Here is a 14,316-nt window from a genome sequence, read left to right as displayed (position 1 = left end):
AACCCTTATTTCCCATGGATATTGATAAAGCAAGGGTTTACTCTACCTGACGGGTGCAAATAGTGGAGCAAGATCTGCTTACCCTTCGGAAGCACCTCAGATTATCCCGGTTTTGAGGGCGTTCATGTTACTTAGTTTTTTACGTAGTGTTTGCGGACTAATTTGTCTTTTCGTCGTCTCTCGTGTTTTGCAATGTTGTCAGTTCTCTTCAACTTTTGAGTTTTGGTTGTCCCTTCGTATGTTCTGCGTCTTTTTTGTGTGACGTTCTTATTGTATTTTTTTACGTTTTTTTTTATTCACATTGCCATTTCAAATCGCGAACCAAATTATTTTTGTTATATTTTTTATTCACATTGCCATTTCAATTCACGAACCAAATTATTGTTTATACATACCAAGAAGTAGTACCAAACGCTGTATATTTCATATTACACAAATGGAAAATTAATCATCTAAAGCTGCTCCTACCCATACTAATTATACATATTTTAATTGTATATCAAAGTAGTTTAGACAGAATACGAATGTTTTTTTTTTTTTGCATTTCATTTCTATCCCAAATACAGATTTTAAGCAAAAAATAAAGCCATCATATATATTTTGTATACTTTGCTTGCATTTTAACCTTATATATTACCTGATTGATTTTCTAGTCAAAAGGTAAAAGGTCAATTGATGGTAAATCGTGTAAATTACAGCCCAAGGCACAGCTGTTTTTTTGTTGTTGTTTTTTTTCTCTCTCTCTTTTAATGATTATTTATCAGCCAAATAAATTTTAATAACGAGGGAAAAGTAGAACAATGGTATTTTGTTTATATTTTTTTTATCTCCCTTTTAATGATTAACGTATAGATTTTTATCAAATAAATTCAGATTACAAAGTGAATATTGTGAAGCTACTTTAGTTCTTTAATGTACAAAACTTTCCAGACCTTTTGTATGAAATATGTAAATAAATACACGCCTTTATGAACTCATATCAAATATATTTTTTCTCCTTCAAACTAGTATACACATATTCCTGGTATGATATCTTTCCGTCTTTATTAATGTCCATATTATCTACTTTGGAGAGTGTTTCTTTGTCAATTTCTACACCCATCTTCCGAATCTCCTCTACTACGTCCTTTTTTGGGGCGAAACCGTCATTACTATGGTCAAATTTTAAGAACAGTGCTCGTAGTCTGTTGGTTCTTAAAAAAATAAAATAAAAAATATATCGAGAATTAAGCAATATAATATTTAATTGAAGTATTTGCAAGCCATCAAGATTGAAGTCCATCTAATAGCATAAAACAAGTTTGCCAAGAAAGCTCCACTCTTCTTTTCATAATTTTATTTAATAAATCTTAAACTACATGTATGCATTCCAGCAAAATCTTGTCAATTCCATGCCTTTTCTTACTGTTATATATATCTGTAAAATCAATTCCGTTTCCTGTCAAAATTTCAAATGCATAGATCTCAAAAAGAAGCACACAGACAGTTCTTAAACAAATATGTTTTAATATAAGAGGGCCTGGATGAGGTTTACAGAATACTACAGAAAAACGAAAATAAAAATAGATGTGGCGCTAAAAAATAATTAACAGAGAATAAGGTGATGCTAAAATAGAAAGAATATAGAAAAATGGGCAAAATTTATGAAGAAAAGAGAAAAATAGCATAAAAAATTAAAGAATACAGAATTGAATGACCCCCCATCTAGACCCTCATATAATATAACATAAATTGTTTATCCTCGTTATTTTGAAACTCACCAGCAAACTTCCTGAAGGAGAATATTAAATTTATAAATCAAATAATTTAGCTAGAAAAAGGCAGGGCATCAAGTGGTCGATAAAGACGGTCATTCGATGCTTAAATTAATCTTTTTCAGTTGATAACTAATTATTTGTGCTTGCAAGCATGCATGGTGGCTGACTCGTAGGTGTCACATCTTTAAAGATGTATCTTCACTAAAAACCGGGAGAAAAATTGCTCTTTTAGATCCCCAGTGAAATAAGTTTCCATCTTATGTCTTGACTTTAGATATATACAAAACATTTGAATCGAAAAGGAAATAAATTATCATGCTTGCTATAGAATGGCAAAATGCATGATATCAGAAAATATTTCCTTATAGCCCAAATATTTCCTTCTCAAATATCTAGGAAAAAATAACAATTATAAGCAGAAAATATAACAACTATAACTCGATAGGGGATATCAGTGATAGCAATAAGCATTTATGATGGATTGATTGTCGCCTGCTTTACGTCCAGTGGCATATATTTCATGGATATTTTTTTAACAAAAATCAAGTATACGACCGACTAATATCTTTTGACCTCAACTGAGGAGATTGGATAGATCATAGGTTTACTATAAGGTTGAACTGTTGGACAATAGAAATAAGTCCAGATTAACGATACAAAAGAGAGGCGAAAGATACCAGAGGGACATTCAAACTCATAAGTCGGAAATAAACTGACAACGCCATGGCTAAAAAATAAAAAGACAAACAGACAAACAATAGTACACAAAGCACAACATAGAAAACTAAAGACTGAGCAACACGAACCCCACCAAAAACTGGGGATGATCTCAGGTGCTCCGGAAGGGTAAGCATATCCAGCTCCACATGTGGCACCCGTCTTGTTGCTCATGTTAGTACAAACCCGGTAACAAGTCTAATTCATTAGGTCACATTCGGGAAAAGGGTAAACTCTTTCCAACCTCTATATAGATTCTTTCTGTTGTTTTGTGTGTAGCTCTCTTCTTACAATTTTATCTCTTACCTATTTTTAACATCCGGAAACTTATTCATTAATTTACAGTACTCTTCAACTGTTATGCCTTTTTTTGAGTCAAAATTTCCTTTATGAAATATTGTCTAAAATAAAATAAAGAATCATTAAAATTTAAAATCCACTGGGTTGGTATCCGATAACATCATACACAAGTTGGCCAGCATTGAGGAAAATTGCTTAAGACCACGGTCCAGACTCTGGACTTCGTTCGGATACATCGATAACTCTTACACTAGCAGCTTTGTTGTAACATATATCCTAAAGCAAATGCTATGCTTGACCCGATGAACAAACTGACTAAGGTTAACAGCTGTTAACGTTGTTTCATGAACATATAACACGCTTACTGGAATAGTGTATACATACTATAGTCACCTTGAGTATTGCATGTTAAATGTATTATCTTTTCTTCTCCATACTTTTGTCAATTGGTTTTAGAGATTAAAATATCTAACCCACGTTACTTTATGGTTTGAACTATACGCAACAGAGAGTGCCAAAATCAGTTGCAGGACCCAATATCTATAACGATCAGGGATTTCCCAAACGTCTTTTCTCTTTGTAATAACTGAAAACCACTAATAAGGGTGTGGATGGGGGTTTACAGAATAGAAAATAATGGGCAAAAAATAAAAAGAATAGAGAAAAATGAGGTTCTAAAATTTAAAGAATAGAGAATAATGGGCAAAAAGTATAAAGAATAGAGGAAAATGGCCTAAACAAATAAAGAATACAGATATGAAGGACCCCCACCAAGACCCTCACTAATACGAGTAGTCTTACCTCTGGTTTCATTTCTCCATCATAACCTAAGAAGGTCAATAATTTCTCAAACTGATGAAGTGACAACGTTCCATGCTTTGCAGTATCCATGGCAGCAAATTCTCCCTTCAGATACCGTTTAAATCCATCTTCCGGAACAGATGCATCATTTAATCTTGCACTGAAAATTTTCAACAACTCTCATTATTCTAAATCCACACCTGTAGATCTATAAGAATTTTTGTCATGAATAAGGCAAACCTTATCCCATCGAGAGAACTTTTTAAAAAATTGAATTGAGTATCCAAAATCTTACACGATAAAACTCCTGATTATCTGAAAGTTGTGTTTTCAGAACTCTGAAGTTTATGAAAGAAATTTGAGATCATTCTCAAAAAACAATTCTGTAGTTATTCGGCCAAACACGAATATATTTTAACAAGAGGCTGTCGAGTGACAGCAACCCGGATTTTCCTGCAGAGGTCGAATCCTGAAAAGATGAGCAAGTATGGACCCCTATTTGGACCAATTTGAAAAGTGGGCCCAAAATCAGAAATCTAAATATATGTTTATTGATGGACAATATAAGCTTACTTTTTAAAGGAGTTCATTTCATCAAAAAAGAAATATACAGCATTCAGAAAATTAGTTTTTACAAATAACAAACAAACTTGTCACAAAATTCTTCTAACAATTTACCAAAGAAAAGCAGAACAAGTCAAAATCGTGATTATTGAACTTGACCTCCATTTTGTTGTCAGTAACAACATATTAAAATTTAAAAAGGTTTGGTTGAACAGTTCATGAGTAAATGCACGGACACGACATTTTTTAAACTTTCAAGAACCGTAACTCCTGAACGGTAAAAGTCAAAATCGTCATTATTGAACTTGACCTCCATTTTGTTGTCAGTAACAACATATTAAAATTTTAAAAGGTTTGGTTGAACAGTTCATGAGTAAATGCACGGACACGACATTTTTTAAACTTTCAAGAACCGTAACTCCTGAACGGTAAAAGTCAAAATCGTCATTATTGAACTTGACCTCCATTTTGTTGTCAGTAACAACATATTAAAATTTAAAAAGGTTTGGTTGAACGGTTCATGAGTAAATGCACGGACACGACATTTTTCAAATTTCAAGAACCGTAACTCCTGAACGGTAAAAGTCAAAATCGTCATTATTAAACTTGACCTCCATTTTGTTGTCAGTAACAACATATTAAAATTTTAAAAGGTTTGGTTGAATGGTTCATGAGTAAATGCACGGACAACATTTGGTTGCCGTTTGCCCGTCCGCCCGCCCGCCCGCCCGCCCGACCGACCGACCGACCGACCGACCGCCGTACATCCCCAAATCAATAACCGACATTTTTGACACAAAAATCCGGTTAAAAATCTTTTGCATATAGTTCTGCAATTCTATGGAATAGCTTACCAATGAACATACACATCAACATCTTTATGTTTATTTAAATCAAAATGTTTCAATATCTCCGTCAAGCCACACAGAGATAGATTATAATATTTATTAACATGAACACTATGAATAATTCTTATGTATATATATGTTGTGTACAAGTTATCATTTTGTACAAATTATAATTTGTATTTTGACTTTGTACAAATTGTAATTTATACAAAAAATGCCTGTACAAATTACAATTTGTACAAAATTCGACTAAAATTCACTTATAACTTGTACAATAATTTATAGTATGGATTTTGTTATACAAAAGCATTGATACACACGATAGAACATAAAATACCTTATTTACAAAATACAAAAATACCCAAAGACAGCAAATGTAATTGATCCAGGTATGTCAGTTAATTCTGAAAGCACAACAGAAATTGGCCCCTGTGACAATTCTGATAGAATAATAAAAATTGGCCTCAGTGACAATTCTGATAGAATAATAAAAAATGGCCTCAGTGACAATTCTGATAGTATCATAAAGATTGGCCCCAGTGACAATTCTGATAGTATAATAGAAATTAGCCCCAGTGACAATTCTGATAGAATAATAAAAATTGGCCTCAGTGACAATTCTGATAGTATAATAGAAATTGGCCCCAGTGACAATTCTGATAGAATAATAAAAATTGGCCTCAGTGACAATTCTGATAGAATAATAAAAAATGGCCTCAGTGACAATTCTGATAGTATCATAAAGATTGGCCCCAGTGACAATTCTGATAGTATAATAGAAATTAGCCCCAGTGACAATTCTGATAGAATAATAAAAATTGGCCTCAGTGACAATTCTGATAGAATAATAAAAATTGGCCTCAGTGACAATTCTGATAGAATAATAAAAAATGGCCTCAGTGACAATTCTGATAGTATCATAGAAATTGGCCTCAGTGACAATTCTGAAAGCACAATACAAATTGGCCCCAGTGACAATTCTGATAGAATAATAAAAATTGGCCTCAGTGACAATTCTGATAGAATAATAAAAATTGGCCTCAGTGACAATTCTGATAGAATAATAAAAAATGGCCTCAGTGACAATTCTGATAGTATCATAAAGATTGGCCTCAGTGACAATTCTGATAGTATCATAAAGATTGGCCCCAGTGACAATTCTGATAGTATAATAACAATTGGCTCAGTGACAATTCTGATAGTATCATAGAAATTGGCCTCAGTGACAATTCTGATAGTATCATAAAGTTGGACCCAGTGACAATTAGGATGACACTGACGTTGAAACACCAATCATACGTGCCAGGAACCGTGCGCTGACTGGCCAACAGATCCAAGCCGAATAACTATCCCATGAAAATGAAACAGAAATTATCAGTACTTGCTGTGTCATTATACTAATTCTTCAGTATGATCGTACCCCAACTGATCCTCGAAGTATCTTATGTGTAACCATCGAATTTGTAGAATTTGGATACCGCATTGGAACTGCTGTAGGAATTTGAACAGGGTATTTGTCGAGAAATCAAATTGAAGCTGTTAAAGACACATCTTTATTCGCAGCAACGGTTTCTGAGCTTCGACTTTCGCTACGTGAAGCAGATAAAAAGCTCTCAAAAACTGGTGGTTCGGGTTTTCTTTCATGTAAATGCAAAGGGGGGGAGCAAATGTAAATGTAAAAAGCAAAAGATGTTGTGCAATTCCCGATGCCATAATGATGATACAGAACTATTTTTGTATTTTGTAAATAAGGTTTATTGTGTGGTCATGGAATACAACTTCTTTGGTGTGTATCAATGCTTTTTTTATAACAAGATCCATACTATAAATTATTGTACAAGTTATAAGTGAAATTTTGTACAAATTGTAATTTGTACAAGCACTTTTTGTACAAATTACAATTTGTACAAAGTCAAAATACAAATTATAATTTGTACTATTTTTTTGTACAAATTATAATTTGTACAAAATGATAACTTGTACACAACATATATATATATATAAACAAGTCTAAATTGAAAACAACGTTCAAACCTATGATTGCGTTGGATAAAAACCGCAATTTTTATACGTGTGCATGTAAAACAAATATCTTGGTAGAGGGGTCTATATACAGCACAAACAACATTTTCCAAAAGACCAAAAAAGTGAAAAGTATATTTTAACAAATCGCATTTGACTAACAGGTCGAACAGCTGATGTTGTTAAACCCTGCTGACTGCCATTGACGATTGCCAAATAAATTGATCACGAGATATAAATGGATCTTAATTATTAATTAAATACCAAACACAAAACAATAAACTTGCGGAGAAGATGGTATACCGCAAACATGAGGTGCAAAAAATTGTACACCATATTCGGATTTCGACAATTAATGTCTCTTCAGTGATGTTAGGGATCGAAACGGTATTTGGAAGGCCATATAATTTACCTCAAATTAGGATAGACTCTTGAATTTTGAAAGAGTCAAAATAGGATGAACGGATCATATAAACCCGAAGGCAAATATAATACAAGCCCAAACGAAAAAATATAAACAGCAATTTTTATACGTGTGCATGTAAAAACAAATTTCTACCAAGACCCCTCTACCAGGAAATTTGTTTTGCATGCACACGTATAAAAATTGCGGTTTTTATCCAACGCAATCATAGGTTTGAACGTTGTTTTCAATTTAGACTTGTATATATATATATATATATATATATATTGTATGTACTATATCATTATGTACTTACTTTATGAGGACCCCAAGTAAGATTAGTTAAAACTAATTGGTTACCCTTTTTGAATAAAGAAAGAATATTAAGCGTAGATCGGTTTGGTTTTGGGATTTTTAATAAAATTCATGTAAGGGAGTATATGCCATTTTCTTTTGAAGTAAAAAGCCCATACAACTCCTGCTGAGGTTCGATGCCCGTCTGCTTATTCGTCTCTGTATAAATACCCAACCGTGTCAGGCCTGATTTGACAGGTTTTAGTTTCAGATTTTAATGGACGTATCATTCTTTTTTTAATAAGTGTTGAAATCTATTGTTTCTTCTTCAGCAATAAAGAAGACATAAAAAGAAGGACACGAGTTTCAATAAAGAAGATTTAAATTTGCTTTTGACACACTTCAACAGACTCATGATATAGTTCAAGATACACCAGACACACCGGGCATCCCGATCCGACACACTTCAACAGACTCGTGATGAAGTTTAAGATACAGCAGGCGGCACACAGGGTATCCCGATCCGACACACTTCAACAGACTCGTGATATAGTTAAAGATACACTAGACACACCGGGTATCCCGATCCGACACACTTCAACAGACTCGTGATATAGTTAAAGATACACCAAACACACCGGGTATCCCGATCCGACACACTTCAACAGACTCGTGATATAGTTTAAGATACAACAGACACACCGGGAATCCAGATCCGACACACTTCAATAGACTCGTGATATAGTTAAAGATACACCAAACACACCGGGTATCCCGATTCGACACACTTCAACAGACTCGTGATATAGTTTAAGATACAACAGACACACCGGGAATCCAGATCCGACACACTTCAATAGACTCGTGATATAGTTCAAGATACACCAGACACAACGGGTATCCCGATCCGACACATTTCAACAAACTCATGAAGAAGTTAAAGATACACGAGACACAACGGGTATCCCGATCCGACACACTTCAGCAGACTCATGATATAGTTAAAGATACACAAGACACAACGGTTATCCCGATCCGACACACTCCAACAGACTCGTGATATAGTTAAAGATACAGCAGACGCACCAGGCATCCCGATCCGACACACTCCAACAGACTCGTGATATAGTTAAAGATACAGCAGACACACCGGGCATCCCGATCCGACACACTCCAACAGACTCGTGATATAGTTAAAGATACAGCAGACACACCGGGCATCAGGATCCGACACACTTCAACAGACTCGTGATATAGTTAAAGATACAGCAGACACACCGGGCATCCCTATCCGACACACTCCAACAGCTCGTGATATAGTTAAAGATACACCAGACACACCGGGCATCCCGATCCGACACACTCCAACAGACTCGTGATATAGTTAAAGATACAGCAGACACACCGGGCATCCCGATCCGACACACTTCAACAGACTCGTGATATAGTTAAAGATACACCAGACACACCGGGTATCCCGATCCGACACACTTCAACAGACTTATGATATAGTTAAAGATGCAGCAGACACACCGGGTATCCCGATCCGAAATCCGCGGAGGGATCCGAATCCCGAGGAGCAATTACACATGCTCTACAAAAGGTGGGTATGGGAAAATCTCGATCCGACTACCAGAGAACATAATCCTTATCCAATCTTATTTACTGCCTTTCATCTCGAACGATACACTTTCCGTCCAGATTATGCATAAAATATTTGCCACTGGACATTAATTAAGCAATCGGTAATCAATCAAATAACCTTTAATTTTACTTTAAGAGTTGAAAGGATTGGTAGAAATGGGGAGGAAGTATTGCTAATTGTTTTGTGATAATCAATTTAAATTAAGATATCTGTACATTGTTCCCTTTCCTTCTAATTATAAAACGAGTAACCTTTATATTCGCATAAAGAAAGCCATGCAGCACTTATACCAGCTAATTACTTCATTGAAGGGAATATCATAATATTGGGAAGGATCACACTTAATTTATTTTTTTCCTGCTCGTTATCAATATTCACTTGTCCGTTTTTCTTGAATATGTAATTCGTTAGTAGTATCTCGATTAAACAATTCGTTATCACGATTTGCTTGTTTGTAAACAAAATGCAGTGTGTCCGTTTAGGGCTACCATTCTTATCAACTGTTATGATAATAGTTAGTATGGTTTTAATTTACTGACAACAACATCAATATTTATACAGATAAAATCAATATCAAAGATCTAATAACAGTGTTGAATTGGTAACCTTTTAGAATAAGTTTATTTAAAGGATTGATACGTTTACACGGATCGTATCCAAATTTCCGGGCTCGGTAAACAACATAAGCGTAGAAATTAGGATGTGCTATTCCGTTTGAAATAAGTTTCTACAGGTACAGCCAAACTTGCAAACCAAATTTTTGTATCTATGGAAGAATTAAGTAAAGGTTTTAAGTAATTTGTGGTAACGAAATCCCTGACTTAATAAGTTATCAGTAATACATATATTCCGTTCACTGAAATCCAAAACTACAGACACGGGCATAGCGAACGAGTTGGGATATATAAACACAGTATTACGGTGCCAAAGGAACATTACCGTCCAAAAAAGGAAAATTAACGATAAGGAAAGAAAAATCGTCCCTTTTGTCATAAATTTTTGTGAAGAGTTTGTCGTGTAAAACTGAAATATCTAAATCTAGGAAAGGACAGTTATTGCTGTTAGTATTTGGTTTGCAGTAAGTTCCTTTGGGTAAATTTTTTGGCAGTATATTTAGAGAATTTTATTTATTTAACGAAAAAAAAATATATAATCAAGATAACGTAAGTGTTGTTGAATTTATCAATTAAATGGAATTTAGACAGATCTTTACTGACTTTGGCCATAAACTGTGATTCATAAAAGTACAGGAACAAGTCTGCTATTAAAGGGGCACAATAAGTGCCCATAGGAATTCCTACAACCTGTTGATAAACTGTATTGCCGAAACGTACATAAATGCTGTCAAGGAGAAAATTTACAGCTTTTATCATCTCATCACACCTCCAGTAAGTATATTTAGCATATTTACCTTCCTCATTAGGGAAAAAGGCTTAATACGAGTTGCAGCAAATAAATCAAAAATCAGATTAATCAAACAATCATTTACAGGACTTTCCATGTTGAATTTTCCCTGGAGTCAGGTATTTTCGTTATTTTACTTTTTACTATAGTAATAAAATAGGAAAACTTTTGTTTGATCATATCGTGCGGAAGTGAAATATAAAGAGTGGGAAAGTCAAAGCTGTCAACCGAATCCAAAGGACCATCAAAAGCATGTAATTTATCTAAAAAAATCCAAAGAATTGTGTAGTTATTATATACCTTACATACCCAGTATCTAATCATATTCAGTATTTACAAATGTTTTGATAATTGTTGATAATCTATAAAACAGTGATTGCACCCCCTCTTTTTTTTTCTTACCTTCGGGAAAATTTTCCTCGTCATTTTATTGAAAAATCACCACAATAATGAGGTGATTGCATTTCTTCTACGGCAATTACTTTATACTTCAGTTGTAAAACAAATTCTAAATCGTTAGTGCGCAAATGAAATCGATTCACAAGAAGTTATTCTAAGGTTAATATAGGGCCTCGGTGGCCGATTGATCTAAGTAGTTTAATTACTGTATCACTAGCCTGTCAACACCTTGATTGCGAGTTAGAACCCAGTACGTGTCAGGTGCGTTCAACTACAATCTTAATTGATTGATTGATTGATTGATTGATTGATTGACAATAGTGCTGAAAATGGCGTAGAACAAAAAATCAATCAATCAATTAAGGGTTAATTCATCTTTTAAAGAAATGAATGTTAATTTCAACAAGGCAGTGAGACACAACCAATCTAATTAAAATATAGATCTCGGATTTCGTTATACTACGTTATACTACATACGAGGATCTAACAAGTACCATACATGGTTTCACTTTTGTGACCTTATATAACGTAATATTTGACCCCAGAAAGTATTTATATCGACCAATCAGAATGCTCCTTATAAACGCGACCTAGGAACATGTTGAAGATGGCGACGAAGAAATGGAAAAACAACATAGAAAATGCATTAACTGAAATTTTGCCTTAGTACAAAGTGAAAGAATTGAAATTTGAGAAGAGACAAATTTTGGAAATCAAAGATTGCATGGTCAGGCTTCCAACATGCTTCAAACGGGCTATGGAAAGAGTTTACATACCAGATATCTGCTACCCGATAATCAAGTCGCTTTCATGTCGATCCGGCCCCACGTCGATCCGGCCCAAGTCGATCCGTCCCACGTCGATCCGGCCCAACGTCGATCCGGCCCAACGTCGATCCGGCCCATATTTAAAGTCGATCCGGCCCAATAAAAAAATATATATATAAGAAATAAAATAAAGATATATATTAGTTGTAATTCATAAATGTTTATGAATTTTACTATAATGTAAAAGGTGTACTGTAAAAAAAATTGGCATTTTACAAATATTTTCTTTAGATGAGTTTAAAACAACTATGTTGATTATGTTTTCATCACAAGTTTTCCAAATTTTGGGTATAATTGTATTAAAAACGTATATAACAGAATTTAGTACAATCAACAGGCATCAATGTCCTTGACCTCATTTTCATGGATCAGTGACTACTTGAAAAAAAAGTTAAGATTTTTTGTAATGTTAAATTCTCTCTTATTATAAGTAATAGGATAACTATATTTAGTATGTGCGTACCTTGCAATGTCCTCATGTCCGTCAGACAATTTTCATTTGACCTCGACCTCATTTCATGGATCAGTGAACAAGGTTAAGTTTTCGTGGTCAAGTCCATATATCAGATACTATAAGCAGTAGGTCTACTATATTTGGTATATAGAATGATTGTAAGGTGTACATGTCCAACTGGTAGGTGTCATCTGACCTTGACCTCATTTTCATGGTTCAGTGGTCAAAGTTAAGTTTTTGAGTTTTGGTCTTTTTTTCTAATACTATATGCAATAGGTCAACTATAAATGGTGTATGGAAATATTGGTCAATGTTAAGTTTTCATGGTTAAGTTTGTTTCTTAGATACTATAAGCAATAGGTCAACTATATTTAATGCCAAAATTGATTGTAAGGTATACATGTCTGTCTGGCATGGTTCATCTGACCTTGACCTAATTTTCATGGTTCCTTGGTCAATGTTAAGTTTTCTTGTTTAAAGACTGTTTCTTAGAAACAATAAACAATAGGTCAACTATGTTTGTTTTATTGAATGATTGTAAGGTGTAGATATAAGAAGATGTGGTATGAGTGCCAATGAGACAACTCTCCATCCAAGTCAAAACTTATAAAAGTAAACCATTATAGGTCATAGTACGGTCTTCAACACGGAGCCTTGGCTCACACCGAACAGTAAGCTATAAAGGGCCCCAAAAAATTACTAGTGTAAAACCATTCAAACGGGAAAACCAACGGTCTAATCTATATAAAAAACGAGAAACGAGAAACACTTATGAACCACATCAACAAACGACAACTACTGAACATCAGATTCCTGACTTAGGACAGGTGCAAACAAATGCAGCGGGTTTAAACGTTTTAATGGTACCAAACCTTCACCCTTTTTCTGAAACAATAGTGTTTCAGAAAAAGGGTGAATACAAAAAGTTTCACAAAACTGTACATGTATTTCTCGTTTGGTTTATCTGACCTTGACCTCATTTTCTTGGATCATGTTTAGTTTATGTGTTACTTGTAGTATAGCTTTGTATTTAGGACTATCAACGTAAAATCGATGGTTAGTAAAGAAGGCGAGACATTTCAGCGTGTGCACTCTTGTGTTTTAAATCTGGGAATATTAATTTGCGTGTTTTTCAGGTGTAAAATGGTAACTTGAAAGCTTATTAATTCTATTTGGTATTTTATATTTGTATTTTACATTATAAAGATAGATATTTTATTTTTTTTTTAAATTCCTTTATAGGAGTATTCATATTTTATTATGGGGCCGGATCGACGTAGGGACGGATCGACGTGGGCCGGATAGACTTGGGACGGATCGACTTGGGGCCGGATCGACTTGGGGCCGGATCGGTTTGGGGACGGAACGACCGGATACCATCAAGTCTGCATTCAAAGGTAAATTCTCGAAAATAGAGTATTAAAGGTTGACATTTTTCTATCATTGGGCAACTTCTCGAGTGTTTATTAAAAATAATCTTTGTGGAGGATTCACAGTGTACTTTAAAAAAACATGACAATATCCCAGAAAATACATTGCAAGTCTTCATTCTCCTACCAAAAAATTATAATTTACAAAGTCAATGAAGATATGGGATCAGATAAATCTAAATTCATTGGTAATAGTATATAAATCATAATGTCATCTTATTAATGATATTCTACTTGCAAAGATATACATGTATACTTATGCCAGCACATGCAGAAGAAGTTTTAATATCAGCATACTTTTTTTACTTCTGTCACACACTGATACATGTTGATATCATGTGGTGCTCCAGATAATTGTTAGGGGAAATTTCTGCCAAGAAAGAAATTAATTGTTCACTATTCTTGGACTCGGCTACAGTGGGTCAGAATGGCAATTAGTGTTTTAGTGTTT

General features: G+C 34.3%; 1 protein-coding gene across 2 annotated transcripts in view; it reads right to left on the bottom strand.

Annotated features, from left to right (window-relative positions):
- Window positions 1-329: 329 nt before the first annotated feature.
- The window catches only part of LOC127723353 (calmodulin-4-like), a 31,170-nt gene continuing 17,183 nt past the window's right edge, over window positions 330-14,316 (bottom strand). For both annotated transcript variants that reach the window (XM_052229932.1, XM_052229931.1), the window contains exons 2-4: window positions 3,576-3,735; window positions 2,781-2,875; window positions 330-1,193 (exon numbers count right to left, since the gene is read on the bottom strand). In XM_052229932.1, coding sequence (XP_052085892.1) covers window positions 980-1,193; window positions 2,781-2,875; window positions 3,576-3,735 — 469 coding nt within the window. In that variant the 3' untranslated portion in view covers window positions 330-979. The remainder of the gene's footprint in view (window positions 1,194-2,780; window positions 2,876-3,575; window positions 3,736-14,316) is intronic.

This window comes from Mytilus californianus, unplaced genomic scaffold (assembly GCF_021869535.1).
Source record: "Mytilus californianus isolate M0D057914Y unplaced genomic scaffold, xbMytCali1.0.p SCAF_13, whole genome shotgun sequence".
Classification (NCBI taxonomy): Eukaryota; Metazoa; Mollusca; class Bivalvia; order Mytilida; family Mytilidae; genus Mytilus; species Mytilus californianus.
This window is presented reverse-complemented; position numbering and strand designations above follow the sequence as displayed.